The sequence below is a fragment of the Urocitellus parryii genome, chromosome 8 (genome assembly GCF_045843805.1).
Source record: "Urocitellus parryii isolate mUroPar1 chromosome 8, mUroPar1.hap1, whole genome shotgun sequence".
NCBI classification, from domain to species: domain Eukaryota; kingdom Metazoa; phylum Chordata; class Mammalia; order Rodentia; family Sciuridae; genus Urocitellus; species Urocitellus parryii.
The window spans coordinates 51274539-51294037 of NC_135538.1; the positions used below are offsets into that span (position 1 = coordinate 51274539).

Below are 19499 nucleotides of genomic sequence, written 5' to 3' on the forward strand. Positions count from 1 at the left end.
TATACTGAGATATAAATATATATCTTTATACTGAGATACATATAGATATCCTTGGATGTTTGCCATAAACCTGTACTCTCTGCCAAAGCAATTTTCCACCATGGATTTTTGCTGTAACATGCCCAAAGGTTTTTTGTGACCTTCATAAACATAACCATGCAAGGCTCTTCTGTTTTTCCATCATGAACACACTAATGCACACTTGAAAACCTTGGCAGTTTTTTTTTTCTTTCAAAAACTGTTATTTTTTATTTAGCAAGTCAAGACCTCCCTTGCTTCCTTTGCAGGTGAGTATTTCCTTTCTGAAATGCTCAGTCTTGGAGTCATTCTTCAACAAGGCAAAGGGTGTTTGGACCAGATCAGGGTATTCTTCTCCTAGAGGTAAAATTTTCTGCAAGGGATCAGGAAAACAGCTGAGACTGAGAACATGCTCAGTTACCCAGGGTGTTGGGAGCTAAAACCCCAATCCAGCTCAACCATAAATGTCTTCTTTGTGCACTTAGCAAATCCCAACATTGGTTTCAGACTTCTTAGGCAGGCTTGACTATATTAATCTCACCTGCACTGTGTGAAGTATTTTTACCAAACTCCAAATCAAGTAGGACTTCCCAAAGATATAAAAGTACTGGAAATGTACAAACACAAACACATACCAGGGACAGAGAGCTCAGCTAAGTTGCTTTACCAGAACTGTGTGAAAACAATTGCAACAAGCTTTACTGGATCTTCAGCTAATAGAATTGGTGTCCAGAAACCTTACTTGAAATAGTAAAACATAAGTTCCACGAAACAAGAATCCCACCTGTCTTCTCCTATTTTGTCCACAGGGCCCTGGTTTCCAAAATGGAAAATGCTGAGACACTATCTGTTAAATGACTGAACTGTATGAATTTGGAAACTTCTTGATCCTTAGGGATTGGTGTTTTAAAAGTTATCTCCTACTCACAGTTCACTCAAGTATAAATGATATCCCATTAGGACAGTGCTTATTTTCTTTGATAAAGATCATAGTTCACTAACCACTAACAAAAATCTGCAATTTGCTTTGATTTTGTTTATTCATTCCAATTGAAAAGAGGAATCAGTTCATCACTTCTAGGGCCTACCAGTGCCACTTAGGAACCCATTAGCAAGAGTCACTGAGCTGAGTCCTACCATGATAGAGAACGGATCTTCCCTTTAGTTTCTAATGTTCCCTGTATTCAGAATGGAATGTAGAGGTGGACAATCAGTCAAGGAAGCAGTGGCATCAAGCCAAGATCAACCCATCCTTAGGCTGACCAGGAAATTCTAGGGCTAGGCCTATAAAGACAATGACATCTACTCAGGTCAGACAATTTCCTTCTGATTCTGGATCAGAAATATTCAGAGGATGACCCACAAGGTGAAGGAGGAGGGAATAGTCCCTAGGAGGGGCAAAACTGTGGTGAGAGCAGCCTAATCCATGGTTTCCTGAGCACAGACTATCTACTACCAGACAGTCAGAGGGATCTGCATGTTTGTAAACAAAGGGGCACAAGACAATTCAGTTAGCAGAAAATTGTGATCTCAACCCCAAATCACATGATAGAGATTAGACAAGAGAGGAAGTTCATTCATACTTAGTCTGTGGTGCCTAGCACATAGTAAGATCTCAAACACTTGCTCAAATATGGATCAAAACCGGAAGGAGAGATAGCAAAAGCATGAGGTAGATGCCTGACATAACCTTTCTTTGAGTTCATTCCCCACTACATGAGTGATGCTAAGCTGATTATAATAGGCCAAAAGTTCTTCTATGGTTTGAAGCTATAAACAAGCATGCGTTTCCCTATGCGCTTCTTATAGTTGGTGTCTTGGATTAGGATTAACCCAAAATAATGAAGCAAAACAAAACAAAAAAAACACCTCAAAATATTCAAACTAGAATTACCACCTAATCTACTTAGAGGTACATACCCTAAAAGGATTGAAAACAGAGTCTAGAAATTTATGTATTCACATTTATAGTAACATTATGCACAACAGTCAAAAATAGAAGCACCCAAATATCCCTGCACAGATGAATGGATAAACACAATGTGGAACATACACACAATGGAATATTATTCAGGCTGAAGGGGGAAAGAAGTCCTGACATGTGCTCCAACACTGATGAACTTTGAAGACATTGTGCTAAGTCAGAGAAGCTAGTAATGGAAGGACAAATGTATGATTTCACTCGTATGAGGTACTTTCAGTAGGCAAATCAAAAACAGGAGAATGGTCACTGCGAGAGGCTGGTAGGTGGGTAGAACAGGGAGTTATTACTTGATGGGCACAGAGTTTCACTTTTGCAAGATGAAAAGAGTTCTGTGGATGGATAGTGGTGATGGTTGCACAACAATGTGAATTTTCTTCCTGCCACTAGGCTGCACACTTGTAAATGGATAATATAGTAAGATCTGCATTTTGTACATCACACACCATCAAAAACACATGTTTTGTAAAAGCACCTCATACGAGTTGTTCAAAAGCTAAAAGGCCCAGTCTCTTGTGCTACTCATGTCATCAGATAATTTTGAAACCTTTCTCCAGCCCACCCAGTAACCCATAACCAAATGTATCAAAGGCAAACTGCAATAAATTTAGAACCAGATACTGAGTGCATTTTGAAAATAAAAACCTAAACCAAAATCTGGGAGTGTAGCTCAGTGGTAGAGGCTTGCCTAGAACATGCAAGGTCCTGAGTTCAGTCCCTAGTACTGCAAACAAAACAAAACAAAAACCCCTAAACCAAATGGAAAACAAGAAAACATATGAGAATTAGTATTCAGTGCAGAAACTCATCATCTTTGAAAGAAAGAAGAAATAGAGGATAGGAGAATATAGAATTAAAATAACTGCTGAACAAATGTGGGAAAATAAAAATTCTTTTGATCATAAACTTTCAACATATAAAATTTTAAATCATTAAATATGAAACTACACAGCTGGATACAGTGGTGCATGCCTATAATCCCAGCGGTTCCAGAGGCTGAGGCAGGAGAATCTCAAATTCAAAGTCAGCCTCAGCAAAAGCAAAGTGCTAAGCAATTCAGGAGCTCCTATCTCTAAGCAAAATACATAATAACACTGGGGATGTGTCTCAGTAGTTGAGTGTCCCTGAGTTCAATCCTCTGTAACAAACAAACACAAATATAAAAATCCAACCAAAAGTTGCACACTTTGAGCCTGATTGTATTCCCAGGTACTTGGGAGGCTGAGTCAGAGAATCACTTGAACCCAGGAATTTGATGCCACCCTGAACAACATGGTAAGACCTTGGCTCAAAAAAAAAAAAAAAAGAAAGAAAAATCAAACTCTAATTCCATCTAGCTCAAATGCCCACTGGTCAAAGTACATTTAGGGATAGGAGCATAAATCTTCTTCCTGACTACCAAAGTCACCAGCCTGCTGGCTTCTTTGACACATAAGTGAGGTACAAACCTTCTATTTGGGAGCCACTAAGTACCATTGTCTACTATCCTGATTTACTAAGATCAGGGCATTCTGAAAGGCCATGACAATTTACATTATTCCATTTAACAAGGTATCTACACAGCCTTTCTCATCCTGTGAACTTGTTAATTTCTAAGACAACAGCAAACAAATCCTTCCTGGAAACACCCTCTGTGATGAATTATTTGATGCCTTATTTCTCACATTAGGCCTCTAGTACTTAAATTTAAATTAGATTAAAAATGCATTTGGTGTCATACAATATTTTGAAAGTTAAATTCACCCCAATGTCACCAGTACTACTACTGGGAAATGCAGATATAGACCTTGTCCATCATCCCAGAAACTTCTGCTGAATTGTACATTAGAGAGAAAGCTCCATGAGGGCAGGAACCTCTGATCTTTCACTAGTGTCAACCTGGCCTTTCTCACACAGATGGAAAAATAGGAGGTACTCCACAAACATGTGGAATGATTTATCAACAGTCAATGAGATAAAGGGAGAAGACTAAAGATAATTGTTTTGCGTGTGTGTGTAGAGGGTTGCGTGGGGGTGTAGTGGGTCTTACGTATGTATAGAGGGTACACAGGGATTACAAACTCCTAAGGACAAAATAAAATCAGATTTAAAACAAGATAGACAAAATTTCCATAAACAGCAAAGTGTTCAAACTCCCAAAAATGTGGTCTTTCCTAACTCACTTGTGGGCCATGGGCCAGCAATAGAGCCTCATCTAGGAGTGTTGCAAACATAACACAAAAGCCATTCCATTTTTAATTTATGAAATTTGCATGATGTTCCAAGTGTACTTTTTTTTTGTTTTTCTTTCTTTTTTTTTTTTTTTTAATGGTACTGGGGATTGAACCTAGGAGTGCTTAGCCACTCAGACACATCCCCAGCCCTTTTTAGTTTTTTATTTTGAGACAGAGTCTCAATAAGTTGCTGAGACTGGCTTTGAACTTGTGATCCTTCTGCTTCAGCCTCCCAAGCTTCTGGGAATACAGGTGTGCACCCCTGAGCCCAGCACGGCTGTATCTCCTACTCTCTAGAAGTAGAAGCTGACAGTGGAATCCCTATAGTAAGGAGCCTCCCTACAGACAGACAATTGCTGCTGCCTAAGGCCCAACAGCCCGAGGAAGAGCAGTAAAGGGAGCAGAGGTAATTTCAAGCTTTGGCTAAGGAAAAAGTACAGTATAGAAAGAGAAACAGTCTCTTTTTTGTTAATTTCTCCACCAGCCCTTTCCACGTTGTTAGGTTCTTAACAGAAACCTAAATAATGTGATGGGTATGCAAAGCAAATGGGCAGGGGCCAAAAAATGTGGCATCTGTCAGTAAGACAAACCAAAAATTTTTTTCAAAAGCAAATTTATAGAAATTAGATAATTGATAGCAAACATACTGTATCCCAGTAAAAATTTGAGGTCACTCAGCATAAAAACTTGGGAAAGGTAAACAAAATCTCTCATCAATTCTAGTCATTTATTGAAGGATAGCCACAGCAATTTGGCTCTACTTATATGAAGTTCCCTTTTTCATCCCTGATGCCTGGGCCACCAAGTCACCTCATCTTTCTTTACTTTAGTTTCCCAGGTATTTCAAACTCAGGGAGGATGAGCCCTGGATGGGTGACACAAGAATTCCAATCCCTGGGAAAAGTCTGTGTCTCATTGTAAACTGAACTTCTAGCCTGGTTCACAGTACTTAATATGAGATTATCAGCCAAACCTAGTGAGAGTCAAGTCTTGAAACAGAAAGACCTAGACCCAGCCTCTGTTACTGAGGTAGGCCAGGGGCCTCAAAAGACCTATCTACACCTCTACTATTAATATACTAACTCAAATAGCTTCTAATATCAGAACATAATATCTCCAAATCCCATTTGTACATCACTAGAGACTAAATTAGCTTATAAAATAACTTTTAAGACATCAGTGAATATAGTATACTATCCATAACTGAATGAATTACTATACTTCATTGAATCGAAGACATTGATTATAAAATAGAACCTTCAAAAAACCATCAATGAAAATTTGTCACAATGTTAAATGGCAGTTTGTGAAAGACTCTGGGAAGTGAAGATACTATTTCAACACCTTTTAGCATTTGCTATAAATGGATCCGGAAACTTTGATGCCCAAAGCATGCCCAGAGCTGCTAATGCTGCTCTGCCTTCTTTAGAACTGGAGATTATTCAAGGAAGTCAGTAAATTATCCATCTTCTCTTAGTGTTAGTCTCTTTTGTCCAGTTTTTGGACAATATGCTTCATAGGGGAATCACCAATATTAACTGAAGAAGAGTCAAACATTACCTTATTTGAGAGGAGTCAGAGTCTTCAGCTGTGGGCTCCATTAAACTATTTTTAGATATCTCTATGACAATATGCCTCATTGTATCATTCATTTCCACCGCTTCAAAATCTATTTCATTCCATTTTGCTGACATCCCCTTCATTTGCTTCCTCATATCCCAGAAATAAAGGGCAAAGCTTTTAGCTACTCACTGTTTCTATTTGCTTTTCGCTGGTGATCCAGAGGCAAGGTGGCTAATTTATACATCACAGGAAATATAACTGCAGTGGATATTGCTGACCCCAAACAGGTGTACAGAACTATGGGCAAATCTGGGTATTGTCCCTGAACAATTCCAATTACTGCAGGAATAGCCATTTCTCCCAGGGCACCACCAATTACAAAAAAGGCTGCTGATTTCCCACTTATGGTCGTGTACTGCTCAATCCAGGAAACACCACTGGGAAACGTGGTTGCCATTGAGGCCCCATACACCGAAGTGGCAATCCAGAGACAGAGTGGACTCGTGTTGAAAAGCACCAGAAATAAAGATGAAGCCAGGCTGCCAATGTTGCTCAACACAATCATGGTGCCCGGCTGTAGGCATGTAGCAAAGAAGATCGCCAGGCCCCTGCAGGCTGCAAAGGTCCCCCAGAAGATGGAGTTCAACCCAGCTGCTTCGCGTTCTTCCATGCCAGCATGGGTGGTGGCAAAGGAGAAAACATAAGAGCCATATGTTACCTCTGCTCCAACATAAAAAAAGAAGAACAAGAAAAGGAGGCAGAGAAGGGTCTTGTGATATTCAGCTCTTCGATATCCCTGAGCAGATGGTTTTGATTTTTCCTGCCCTGAGCTTTTCTTGAAAAGCAGAGCAAACAGAAAGAGAGACACTATGAAAATGTAAGTGCCGATAAAAGCATAAGCCCAGAATAGATTCATGTCATCAGGCAATCCAAACAGAGGTGCTGAGTCAGCTTCAGATGATCCGTTGGTAGCTGGAGGCTGAAAGGCAGGCTCTGTGTGATTTTCAGCAGACACTGGGGAATCCAGTGCCAATTTAGCCAGAATTGGAGCCAGAAAGGCACCCAAGGCAAAACTGAAGTGTAAGGCCTGCATGTGTGGGGCTCCTTCATCCCCCCAAATATCCAAGATGAGGACATTACCACCTGCCAACGAAAGATGGGGAAATGATTTATGTTAAACACAATTACCCCATTAAAAAATAGGTCATTACTATTAGAGGATGAATCTGTATTTCATGGCATGCATATTGTAACAAAGTTATCATCAAATATTGCACCTGAGTCAGATCTCTGAGTAAGGAACTCTCACCCACTACCACCAGAGAGCTTATAAGTGTCATCTGCATACTTGGAATTCTACAAACTGGTAAACCACTTCATCTCATTGCCCAGAACATGAGTAAAGAGTTTTTATAAAACAGTGCTAATATTGGGAAGTAATAGTCATATCCCTTGTACTTCTAAGTAGTATATATATATATATATATATATATATATATATATATATATGGCAAACCTTATCATATATTAGTCAAATTACTGAAGCTTTCTTTTCTTGGAATTGGTAGCCACCTCAAGAACATTATTAACCTATTAACCAGAGGCAAATGAGGAATGGAATACTCTAGAACTCTGGTGTGCCCATTACAGGGAACAAGAAAACTTTCAGGATCTGCACTCACCCTTTCTGAACACCTGCAAGGTGAAAGGCCGGAAGCATCAAGTCTTCGGCTGTCTTTTTTTTTGTTTTTTGAATCAGATATTTTCAATAAAAATATGATTCTATATTGTAATTTTACAACCAAAGCCTGAAGAATAAAACATTTCCACATTCAATCAATAATACTAAAGCAGGGAAGGGAGGCATAGAAAGTTGGATTTGATGCTAAATAAGTATCCTGTATGTTATTTAGCAGGGTTTCAAAGACATAATTACAGATGCAAAAGCTTTACTGTGAGAGAACGGGAACTTCTGAGAAAAGTCACAGGAAGGAAAAATATGAAAAATGGCACATGCTACAGGTTTCTCTGTGCTCAAAAGCCAGGGTGCATTTTAAATTGGAGGTTGCCTCGGTGCTTCTTCAGTCTAATAATGGCTCCACATTTGTTTTATCCTATTAACCATCAATTCCTCTCATGCTAAAATGGTCAAATTTCATCATGACATGAAAACCTCCTCACCTTTAATGCAATTAGCCATAGGAGGGGTTTCTTCCCTGTTTGGATACTGTAATTCAACAATCTCTCATAGAACAAAATTCTTTATATTTCACTTTATGCTCAAAAATCTGAGCTCTAACTGGCAAGAAGAGTTGCAGAAAGGGTGGTTCTGATGGGGAGAACTCACGATTCGCTCAGTAAGTCCGTGTGGTTTTAAGAGCATTTCAAGGGACAGTTTAATACTATCTGCTCTACTCCTCCTAGCAGGTGTCCCAATCCCAGAGATGATTCTGAAGGGCTCACTAACCTGTATCCAGCATGCCAAATGAGACGCCGAAAACAGACATCATGACAATCAGTAACACTGCTGTTTTGCAAAAAGGAATAATATAAAGACCCACTGAGGTGGCCACCAGTGACACCCCTGAGGAGAAAGTAATAAACAAAAAAATAGGAGTCATTAGAAACACAAGGGTTGAATGTTTTCTTTCATATGTGGAAGCTAGAGCAAAATAAGGGCGAAAAGTGTGGGGGATCGGATACCAAAAAGATACAGGGAAGATCAGTGCAGTAGAGGAAGGAGATTGAAAAAGGGAGAAGAGACAGAAAGGGGGAGGAAAAGCAATATGAATCTAGTAAAAATCACATTACTGCATATATAAATATACACCTTTATGTATACATAGAAAAAACAATATGAGGAAAAGGAAGATCAGAAGAATAGAGGAAGGAGAATAGGAGGAAGGAAGGGGAAAATGGGAACTGAAATAGAATAACTCAAATTGCATGCATGTATGATTTTGGAAAAATGAACTCAATTACCATGTTTGACTATAATGCTCTAAACACAAACACACACACACACACACACACACACAGAAGTCATGCAGAGTTCTTAAATGTTTCACACTGAAGAACTGAAAGGGAGTTTGAGATAGGAGGTAACAAATTTAAAAGGCAAAAAAAATGCAATCACTCCTGTGTGTGGTGGTGCATGACTGTAATACCAGTGACTTGGGAAACTGAGCAGGAGGGTAGTGAGTTCAAAGCCAGCCTCAGCAACTTAGCAAGCCCTTAAGTAACTCAGTAAGACCTGTCTCTAATTAAATATAAATAGGGGCTAGGGATGTGGCTCAGTGGTTAAGTGCCCCTGGGTTCAGTTCCTGGTACCAAAAACAAACAAACAAAAATAAATGTAATCAGTATAGTAACTTGTAACAAAACTTTAAATAAATTAGTTTAGGGAGTAGGGAAGGAAATACAAGACATATATATTTGGGCTGGCATATAGGTAACTGGTGGAATGCATACATGGCATTTGAGAGGCACTGGGTTCACTCCCCAGGACCACAAAGAATCAAAAACAATTAAGTGTGCGCACACATACCCACATTGGAAATAAGAGAAATTATTTACTTATTCATCTGCAATAAATTATTCTCCTTGCTTCCAAAAGAGCCTTATCACAATAAATTTTCTTTAAAGATTATTTAAAGCAGAGTATATTAAAGCTTTGCCATCTATTTCCTGGTGAGGAAGGACAGTCTGGGGTCATCACTGACATGGGGCAGTAGCGACAAAAATGTAGCCTACCTCAGTTCACTCTCCATCTCCTGCCCCTTCACTTCCAACCCAGACTCCATAGAGCCAGGGCAGATTCCAGGAGCTCCTTCTGAGCTCTGTGGCCCTGGGAGAGCTGCCCTACACCCTGATGAGCAGAGCCTTTTGGACAATCATTGGGTGACCCTGGAGGGATGCCTAAAATACAGTCAAGGTCAGGAAGTCTAAGCATTGCTAACACACACACACACACACACACACACACACACCTGAGGGCTGATCTGAGTTTCCAGAGGGCCCAGCACAGATTCCCCTGAACTGCCAAGGTGAGAGCAGGACCATGGAAACCCAGCTTCCACGGAGGACACCAAAACACCACCCATTTTGGTTGTCAACCGTTTTCATACTTAAAGGCAAGTTGTAAACTCTTCAAAAATCACAAAGAAATGAAAATCAGTGTATACTTACCCAAAAGTAAAAAATGATTCATACAGTCAAAAAGAATGCCACCAACCACAGAGCCACTCAAATATCCAAAAGCACGACCCACAAATATTTCAGAAAGACTGCTGATATTTCGGTTCACATTTCTTGCCAAATCTTGAAACGTGGGTCCCAGTATAGCAATAGTCATTCCCTGAAATTTATAAAGACAAACAGTTTTTTCTTACAAAGAAAATATGTTTTTAATTTGTATAAATTTAAAAGTGAGGAGGAGGATACAATACAATACAGAAAACTACTTGAAAGTCCACAGTAGGGAAAAAATGTACAATGACAATACTAATCTTATTAGAGTGATAGATAGCTACTATATTTTCTTTTCAAAACTCTCAATTTAAAAGAGTCTGTAATTCTTTTGTTGTTGTTGTTGTTGTTGTTGTTGTAATGTTTTCTATTTGAATAATGCCCTAAAAGACTATTGTGTATGAAGAGTTAATAGGATCTAGGGATGAACTCAGTGGTAGAGTGCTTGCCTAACATGCACTAAGCCCAGGATTTAATCTCTAGCACTGCAAGGGAAGGAGGAAAGGAGGGAAGGAAAGAAGGAAGGATGGAAGAAAGAAAGGGAGAAAATGTAATATTAAATCTATTCTTAAAACAATTGTCTATGTTTTGAAATATACCACATGCACCAACATACAAGTTTAGATGTTAAAAATTCTAATTATCAAAACATTCTTATTTTTGATATTGTTAAAAGAGCAATGTTTACGGTGCATATAGGAGCCTTCCACTCAATGACACATAGACAATTAGCAGAGGACAACTAATATATATTTTTTAAACATTTATTATATTTTTAAGTGTAGATGGACACAACACAATGCCTTTATTTTTATGTGGTGCTGAGGATCGAACCTAGGTCCCGCTCACACTAGGCGAGCGCCCTACCGCTGAGCCACAATCTCAGCCCTATATTTTTAAATCTATAATTTTCTTCAAAGAAATCCCCAGCCATGAGGAATATACCCCGACAAGCTTTCTGAGAAATTTTTATATACTAATATACAGAATGATTTTAACAATAAATTTTTATTCAAAAATAATATATTATGAAAAATTAAGTTTGACATAAACCAGCCGCCATGTGTTACAAACTGTAGTCTAATGTCAAAAAACTGTAACCTAAGAGTATATTCTTATAACTAAGGCCCACATTTTGACCAATTCTATCAGCCAAACATAGGCTGTACAGTGTTCAGATTGCCCAAAGTGAGGCAAATGCAAAGCTACAACTTGTGTAGTATAACTTCCTTTTTCTTACTATAAATACTGTCTGCCCACATTACTGGTTGGTGTTGTCTCAACCTTTTATTGCTTACATTGCTGCCCAGTTTATGAATATTGTCATTGCTCAAATAAACTCTGTGAAATTTAATTTGTATGAAGTTTTTCTTTTATCTGGTAGGCATCAGATGTGGAATATGAAATAGAATTCCAGTAACCTCCAGGAACACTGAGAGTCAAAGAAATTTACAATTAAAGGTCTCTTGTGCCCATTGATCTCATTGAGTGACTGAGGTCACTAGCAAGTTTTCTTTTCAAGTTGAGCTCCAATAATTTGAGTAAAAAGCTTTCTAACTATATTTGAGCTTTTTTTTTTTTTTTTTTAATGGACAGAGTCCATGACCACATTGAATCTGATAATTCACTGGACTATATCCAGTTAGAGGCATCCAGTAGTTACCTTCTGAAAATGGGTTTCTCCCAATCTGAAGAGTCTGGGATTCCAGGAGTCAAGGAGTCCACTTCCTGGGATACCCACTAACTTTATTTAAAAAAAATATGGGCTCACAGCTGTGTATTTCTGGATAAAATGAGTGAAATTTACTAAGAACACCATAGAGTTATAGTGGCCACATTGGGAAAGTTTCTACCTAGATGAAATTTTTCACTTGAGAGAGTCATAAGAAAGAATTCAAAACACTAAAAAATCAATAGGATGCATCAACCTTATGTTATCCCTATAGCACAAAATTTGTTAGCAAGAAAAATAATTTATAATGGTTAACTGTTTAACATCTCATTTTTATAAAGAACTAAAACATAGTTGTTAAAAAAATAAATGAAATAAATATATGTAAGATACAACCAGGTAAAAGATATTCTTCCTGCGCCAATTCTTATTATCAAGATTGGAAAGCTGAGGCTGAGGGGAATCTTTATAAATAATAATTTAATTGTTAAGGCTAGCAAAAACTAACAAAACCTAAGGGAGTATCACTAAAAGTTTGCCTCCTGTACAGTTTCTTGTGACAGAAAGACTGAAGATATTTGGAATTGTTAGTAAACATGTTCTGTGTCACACTGACAAGTTATACTTTGGGAGAACACATGCTTCTAGAAGTCATGATTCATAGATTTGCCAGTCTACACATGGATGGTGTGCCATTCACAATGGCTTGCTTTCTCGTGCTCACTGAAAATTAAGGTCACTAAAGGTTAAGAATTCCAATTAATATAGGAAACTAAAATTCATACAAATAAGAAGAGGGAAACCCTGTTTGCAATTGTATAGGAGATAACATATGCTTTTTTTTTTTTTGGTAAGGAAAAGCTGTAGTATGAAGATATTTTGTTTTATTGAGAGGAAAAATAATTTTTGTCATAAAGTAGAATGACTTGCTCTAAAATTATAAGATGAAAACTACAAGACAAAAACTGAATGGATAAGGAAATTGTAGGTTTGTGGAAGATAAATCTTGTGAAAAGAATTTTGCATGTGACCAAAATGGTTATGATTAGAAGGAAATTACTTACAAGTTTTACTGAAAATGGAGCATTAATATCTAAAGTACATAGCATGGGCTGGGGTCATAGCTCAGTAGTAGAGTGCTTGCCTAGCTCGTGTGAGACCCTGGGTTTGATCCTCAGCACCACATAAAAATAAATAAATAAAATGAAAGGGATTGTGTCCATCTACAACTAAAAAAATTTTAAAAAGTGTAAAGTACATGGCAAACCAAGATTTTGGTTTTCTCTGTTAAAACAACAAAGTTTTCCTAGAGTATCGGTCAGTTATTAACCATGTTTGAGGTTGTGGCCTAGAAAACGACAATTGAATGTTACCAAGATTCCTGTACTTCATGTTGTCTTTACAAGTTTTTGATCACTCACAGAATCCTAGCCCTCTCTCTTAAAAGAGTTAACTAAAATTATGTTATTTTTGGTATGTACCTTTGAAGTGTTAGCATCTCTTTGGTTAAGTTAATGACTATAGTATAAAATGACTTATGGTTTAATTTTGATGAAATGCCTTAAATCTTTCATGTTTTTCTTGAACTTTCCAAAATAATTCTAAATTGTCTTTTTATTGATCTTGAATTAGGTTTGGGGGTTTTCCCAGCCCTTGGAGCTGTCAAAAAGATAGCTTTCTTTACAAAAAGAGATATAAACTAATTTGGCTTATTTGATGCATTAAATTATAAGTGAAGCATTGTCACCTAGTAAGTAATGCTAAAATTTCTTTGACTTATATTTGTAAGGAGATGTTATTAATATGTTTCAGAAACTTATGAAGTTCCTAGAAATAGTCCTAGTATTATACCATCAGTCATAATTATGGAATGCACCTGTGGTTCCAGCCACTCTGAAGGCCAAGGCAGGAGAATCACGAGAGTTTGGGATAGCATGGACAACATAGCAAGACTCAGTGTCATTAAAAATATTGTATTAATAAACAAAGTAAAAAATCCATTGGCAACTAAAAAATATTTTTAAAAAAATATTGTAAACAAATTTCTCTTATCAATGTGTCACTATTGTAATAACCATGGCCATTTAAAACATTTTCATTCACAAACAGTAATTGTTTAATCTGGCATGTTTCTGGGCCCTTATCAATTTGATGTTGAAGAACATTCAGGAAAAGGACTGTCATGTACAGGTTTTTGATAACTTAAAAACAATTCCACTGGAGGAAGTAAGAATTCTAAGAACTGTAATGAAGAAACTGAATGGCTTATAAACATCAAGCTGATGTTTAGTCAGCTTTATACAACAGTCATTCATTTAACCAAATTACCCAGTGAGTGGAACATGGCTATAATTCCAGCTACTTGGAAGGCATAAGCAGGATTACAAGTTTGAGGTCAGCATGGGAAATTAGCAAGACCCTATCTCCAAATAAAAGATAGAAGGGGTGGGTATGTAGTTCAGTAGTACAGTGCCTCTTGGTTCAATCCCCAGTTCAAAAAAAAAAAAAAAAGATATAAGTCGCATATGCTATGGAGAACTTGGATGACTGCCTTGTCCTCACTGAGGCTTCACAGCTTCCATGATTAAAAGCTCTGTACTCTTAAGACTCATCATAGAACAGAGAAAATGATTCAAATCGGGGAAAAAACATCAAAGGGGTAACTTTACAATTGGATGATAAGCTTATAATCAATATTCAGTGTGTCAGAAACAAAATTCTGTTGACAATGAAAAAAAAAAACTCAAAAGATAGGTCTCCAGCAGCTGCTGGATGATTTGAACACCTGAAGATGAATTTCATTCACTTGCCACCTTCAGTACACATTTTCTGGTTGTATAGAAACTTTCCTACACAGAAAGACTTAGAAAGACCATAACAGTAGCTACGGAAATGTGTTTTCCATATGGGGCATTCCTGGAGTAAAATCTCCAGCAATAGAGGTACTTGTATCACTGCAAAACAAAAACAAAAACAAAAAACTGTGCCAGTCACATTGGCTCACACCTATAATCCCAGTGGCTCGGGCTGAGGCAGGAAGATCCAAGTTCAAAGCTAGCCTCAGCAATTTAATGAGGCCCTAAGCAACTTAGCATGCCCTGCCTCAAAATAAAAACTAAAAAGGGCTGGGGATATGGCTCAGTGGTAAAATGTCCTTAGGTTCAATCCCTAGTACCAAAAAAAAAAAAAAAGTTTAAAAAAGGGGGGTACTGCAAACACAATGGTATCAAGTTAACTGTGACAAACTCAAGCCCCTTTAATCAAAGGTATTACCAGCTGATGGCAGTCAGATTCACTCCCTCTGGAGAGAAGATTGACTCCTTGTGAAATAGTTATTGGAAGACCTATGCCCCCAATAATTGTATCTCCACTTTCTAAACTGACGTGACTCAATAGGGCAAAGCTTTAATGCATTACATTAAAGCATATTTCCCACCAAGCAAAAATACTCTTTATGTCCCACCAACTGATGACAACCAACACTTTCATGATCTAAAACTTAGAGAGTGGGTCTTTTGGAAATGATACCAGAAAATTACTGTGCTTGTCTCTGTTGGAAGTGACCATGTCAGGTTTCTCTCTGCAGCAAACTTTCAAGGCCATGAATCTTGAATCTACCTCTCTCAACTAAAAGGGGCCCTATACACCTGTTGGGGACCTTAAGGTAAAGCTGAGCAGGAAAGTTTCTCCCCAGAAGCCGAGAGCATCCTAGATGTGGACAGCTTTCCCAAAATCAGGAATCCACCATCCTGAAAGCCATATATATATATGTATTTTTTCCCCTTTTCACCTCCATTACCCACTGAACTAATCCCATCCCTTTGCTTACAGAAAAATACATGGGACCCAAATCTGTGGATGGCTTTAGCAAAGGCTAATGCTCTAGCAAAAAATCAGAGAAATTATTTGGATTGTGGGCTGGTGCCCCCAAGTCAGAAAATAATTCCACTTATGCCAATGTTGCCCCATGTTCCCAATGACTCACCTTGAAACCCCAAAGGAAGAGTGGAAGTACTTCTTGATATTCTAGACATGACTGTTCCTTGCTTTCCTACATTTGCTTGAAATAAGACCCTGATATTACCAATTAATAACCTAGTCACTTCCAAATATAGAAAACCTGTAAGTGATATCTGCAAAAGTTATGTGTCTCTGGACTAGGGCTGTGGCTCAGTGGCAGAGTGCTTGCCTAGCATGTGTGAGGCTCTGGGTTTGATCTTTCGCACCACATAAAAACAAACAAATAAAATAAAAGAATATTGTCCATCTACAACTATAAAAAATCTTTTTAAAAGTTGTGTGTCTATAGAGCTGGGAATTAACTAGGTGGGTACAAGCTGAGTAAAAGGTGAATTGTGATTCCAGATATTGCATGCACAAGATCCGAGGATCTCCTGAGTAGCTACAAATACTTGTATGATGTCACATTAAATCCAGCAATGTCCCTTTCCAATAAACAAGATTACATAACCTTCAAATATGATATAAAAGAATCACAAAAGAATAAGTTTCCCACTGGACCTTGTTCTTAACTGCAGATTTATGATGAATAAATTTAACTGACCTCTGCACAAAAGCCACTAGATGGCACTCTTTTCCAGCTTGTAAGGGACTTTATGGGGTCTGTAGATAATCTTTCTACTCTGTTTTGCATCTACCCTGGTTCAGATCTTGCTCTCTTGCCTGCTCAGGAGCTTTCCTGGGCTGGGGATGTAGCTTAGTGGTAGAGTGCTTATCTAACATGTGTGAGGCCATTTTTTCTATCCCCAGCACTGCAAAACAACAACAACAACAACAACAACAAAACAAAACAAAAAAACACTTGAAAGAGTTTTCCCTGAGAGTTCTGGAACTCTCATAATCAAAGGTCAAAGAGGTCAGTATCTAAAATTAGTACCAACCTTGAGAAAACAAAAATAAATCAGTTTCCATTGAGGAAAGTCTCTAGCAGGGTTCTTGGGGTTTTACTTTGGGCAAGAGTGGGTGCCAATTGTATGAAATTTGAAGCTAACTGGTAAACTGGGGCAATAGTGGATCTTGTAGTTGATCAGACCTCATGGGGGTTAACACTGACTAGACTGAGAATATTAATGTTCAACAACAACATTTAGTGAAACAACATTTGGCTATAGATTTCCTCACTGCTCGTGTAGTGGGCTTGTATGTGGTGCTAAACAAAACTGGATGTTATGCTTAATGTTCCCTTGATTTCATAAATACAAAAAGAACAATTTAAAAGATGGCTAATCAGCTGGTGGTGTAGCTCAGTTGCTAGAGGACGTGTTTAGCATGCATGAGGTCCTGGGTTCCGCGCACACCCACCCACCCACACACACACACACACAGTCTGGTTAATGATACTGCTGCTTCTCTACATACTGCCACTGCATACATTAAGAAAATTTCTCAGGGAAAGAAACACAATGCATTTGAGAGCTGCTAACAGTTGGCTTGCTGACAACTTGAATGGAATGGAGGATGGCAAGCTTGGCTGTTCCAGGTTTTCCCAAACTTCATGTTTAGTTGGTCTCCAGGTCCCTATGACTTGTGTACCAGGCCAACTAGAAAAATAGATATCGCTATATATCAGCCCATTTATTGTTCCTTAATCAACATCATGTTCCAGAGACTATGACCAACTGGATTTCATTGAACTCTCTTCATTATGTGACCTTTGGAGTCTCTGATTTTGGTTAAGGAATGTACTTTAGTTTCTTGGTATTATCCTCCTGATAGCAATCATGTCTCTCTAATGTATTGTATCCCCTCAAGAGTCACAAATGTTTCTATGTAGCCATTTTTTATATATCAAACTGGCAAGAAAAACACCAAGAAGGCATACTCATCCAACTCATTTGCCAGTGTACATTGTGAATTCCATAATTATGCCAAACCTGTCAATTGTGTTGGCGGAAAATACTGTCGGTGCTCAAGGTTTCAGTCAATTTCTCAAAACTGAGTAGCTGACCAGAAGGTTAGAATTGTCATGTTGGGCCTAAAGCTGCCTGTGTATGTGGGGAACCTGAATATACATTAATATGTCAACAAACTGCACCTGAGAGTATATTCTTGGAATAAGTTGCTGAGCAGTCAAGGGTTAGCCCGTCACATACTGCAAACAGCTCAGAAATGTGTACCCAGGATAAATGAGCTGTAACCATTCAAGTTATTTCTATATGTCACTTTCTTGTTCTGTCAATAAATACTGCCTGCCTACCCTCCTGGGTGGAGCTTTTTGAACCTTTATTGGTTCAGGTGCTGCCAGGTTTCTGAATCATTCCTCAACTAAAATTAAATTGATTAAATTGTCTAACCTTTTCTTTTTTTAACAACTGTTAGCTTTCAGAAGAAATTCCTTAGACCCGTTAATAAAAAAAAAAAAATCTTTCTAATTCATTACATTTCAAGAATACTTGACTCTAATTGCACTGTTCTGCTCTAAACTCAGAATGTGCCCAGGGTCTGAGCAAGGAGCAGTCCAAGACTAAGAACCAGGTAAGCACAGGTGCAAAGCAAGTACCTAGTACATGGAGAAAAGCCAGATCACTGGCTGTAATCAAATTACTTCATGCCTTCAAAAGATTTGCAAGACTGGGCACACAATGAGGGCTCACCAAGCATCTGCAGTGATATCTCACATCCCACTCCTACAATCCCAATTGAAAACAAAACAAGACAAAACTCTGACACATAATTGTGGCTCAGTGTCTCTAAGATACTAAGTTGAGACAAGTGGCTCTCCTCAGGGGACTCAACCTCTATTTCCCCAGGATGGATAAGAAGAACGTTTCCAAAAACAGTGAATGAGGGGCAGCCCAGAAGTTTAGCAAAAGGGGCTTCTAGCCTGCACTTTGCTCCAAGAAAAGCATTTAGGGATCTGAGAGCTTGATTTTAAATACGACTAAGGCCAGAATAAGCAATATTTCCAACTCTGCCGTTTAATCAGCTGTGCGTTCATGAAAGTCATTTTCCTCCCTGGGTCCCTTCCCTATCTGCAAAACTAAGCTGTTGGCTGAATTTGGTCAAGTCATCAGGACAGGAACTCCCAGAAAAGCAGTTTTTCTGTGTCATAATTCCAGATGTGGATGCCAGTGGCTAAAGACCGGTGCAATCCCTTTTGCGGCTTCCCATCGCAACGAGGAGACCAGGAAGATTTGCAGCGGTTGAAAACATATTAGGAAAAATCTACTTCGCATTTGACAATGACCCTCCACAAGTTAGAACCGTGCCCTCAAATGTTCCCCGAGTTACACAATACCCAGGGAACGAAGGACAGACTTCAAATGGGAGGTCGCAGCCCCAGCTCTCACCAGCCCCAAGAAGGCCGCATACAGGATCGCGGTGGTGAACCAGCGCAGCACGCTCGGGGCCTGGGCGCTTGGCCGGGGGACGGCCACGGTCTCCACTTCATCGTTCGCGGGGCCCTCGGCCTGGAGGAGCCGCTGCCCCGCAGCCGCAGCCCCGGCACCACGCAGCTCCTGTCTCAGCTCCAGCTTGGCGGCTCCAGAGACGCGGTCTCGCTGTCACCGACCTTGGTGGCGGATCCTTGGAGCTCTGCGCTGTCGTCCTTCCTGGCCAGAAGGTCCCTGCTTGGGCCCCCACCCCCGAGGATCCTTCTCAATTTAAGGTATGAGGAAGTCGGACTTTGGAACGCGCCTCTGTTGGAACCTAGGCTCCCCATCTTGCACAACTGTGGGCGGATCCAGTGGCAGAAACGAGGCCTCTAGCCAACCGGGATCGTGCCACGACCCGAGGTGTTGTGTTTACCTGGAAGACGGGTCGTCCCCGTCCGGCTTCAGCTGCT

At 39.1% G+C, this 19499-nt stretch overlaps 1 protein-coding gene across 1 annotated transcript; it reads right to left on the minus strand.

Moving 5' to 3' along the window:
* Positions 1–4370: 4370 nt before the first annotated feature.
* On the minus strand, positions 4371–19216 carry LOC113187320 (sodium-dependent glucose transporter 1-like). Its single transcript, XM_026395059.2, has 4 exons — positions 19006–19216; positions 9964–10132; positions 8243–8359; positions 4371–6918 (listed from the first exon to the last, which is right to left on the minus strand). The coding sequence occupies exons 2-4, from the start codon at positions 10127–10129 to the stop codon at positions 5957–5959; spliced, it is 1245 nt and encodes a 414-aa protein (XP_026250844.2). The 5' UTR covers positions 10130–10132; positions 19006–19216; the 3' UTR covers positions 4371–5956.
* Between the last annotated feature and the right edge of the window lie 283 nt (positions 19217–19499).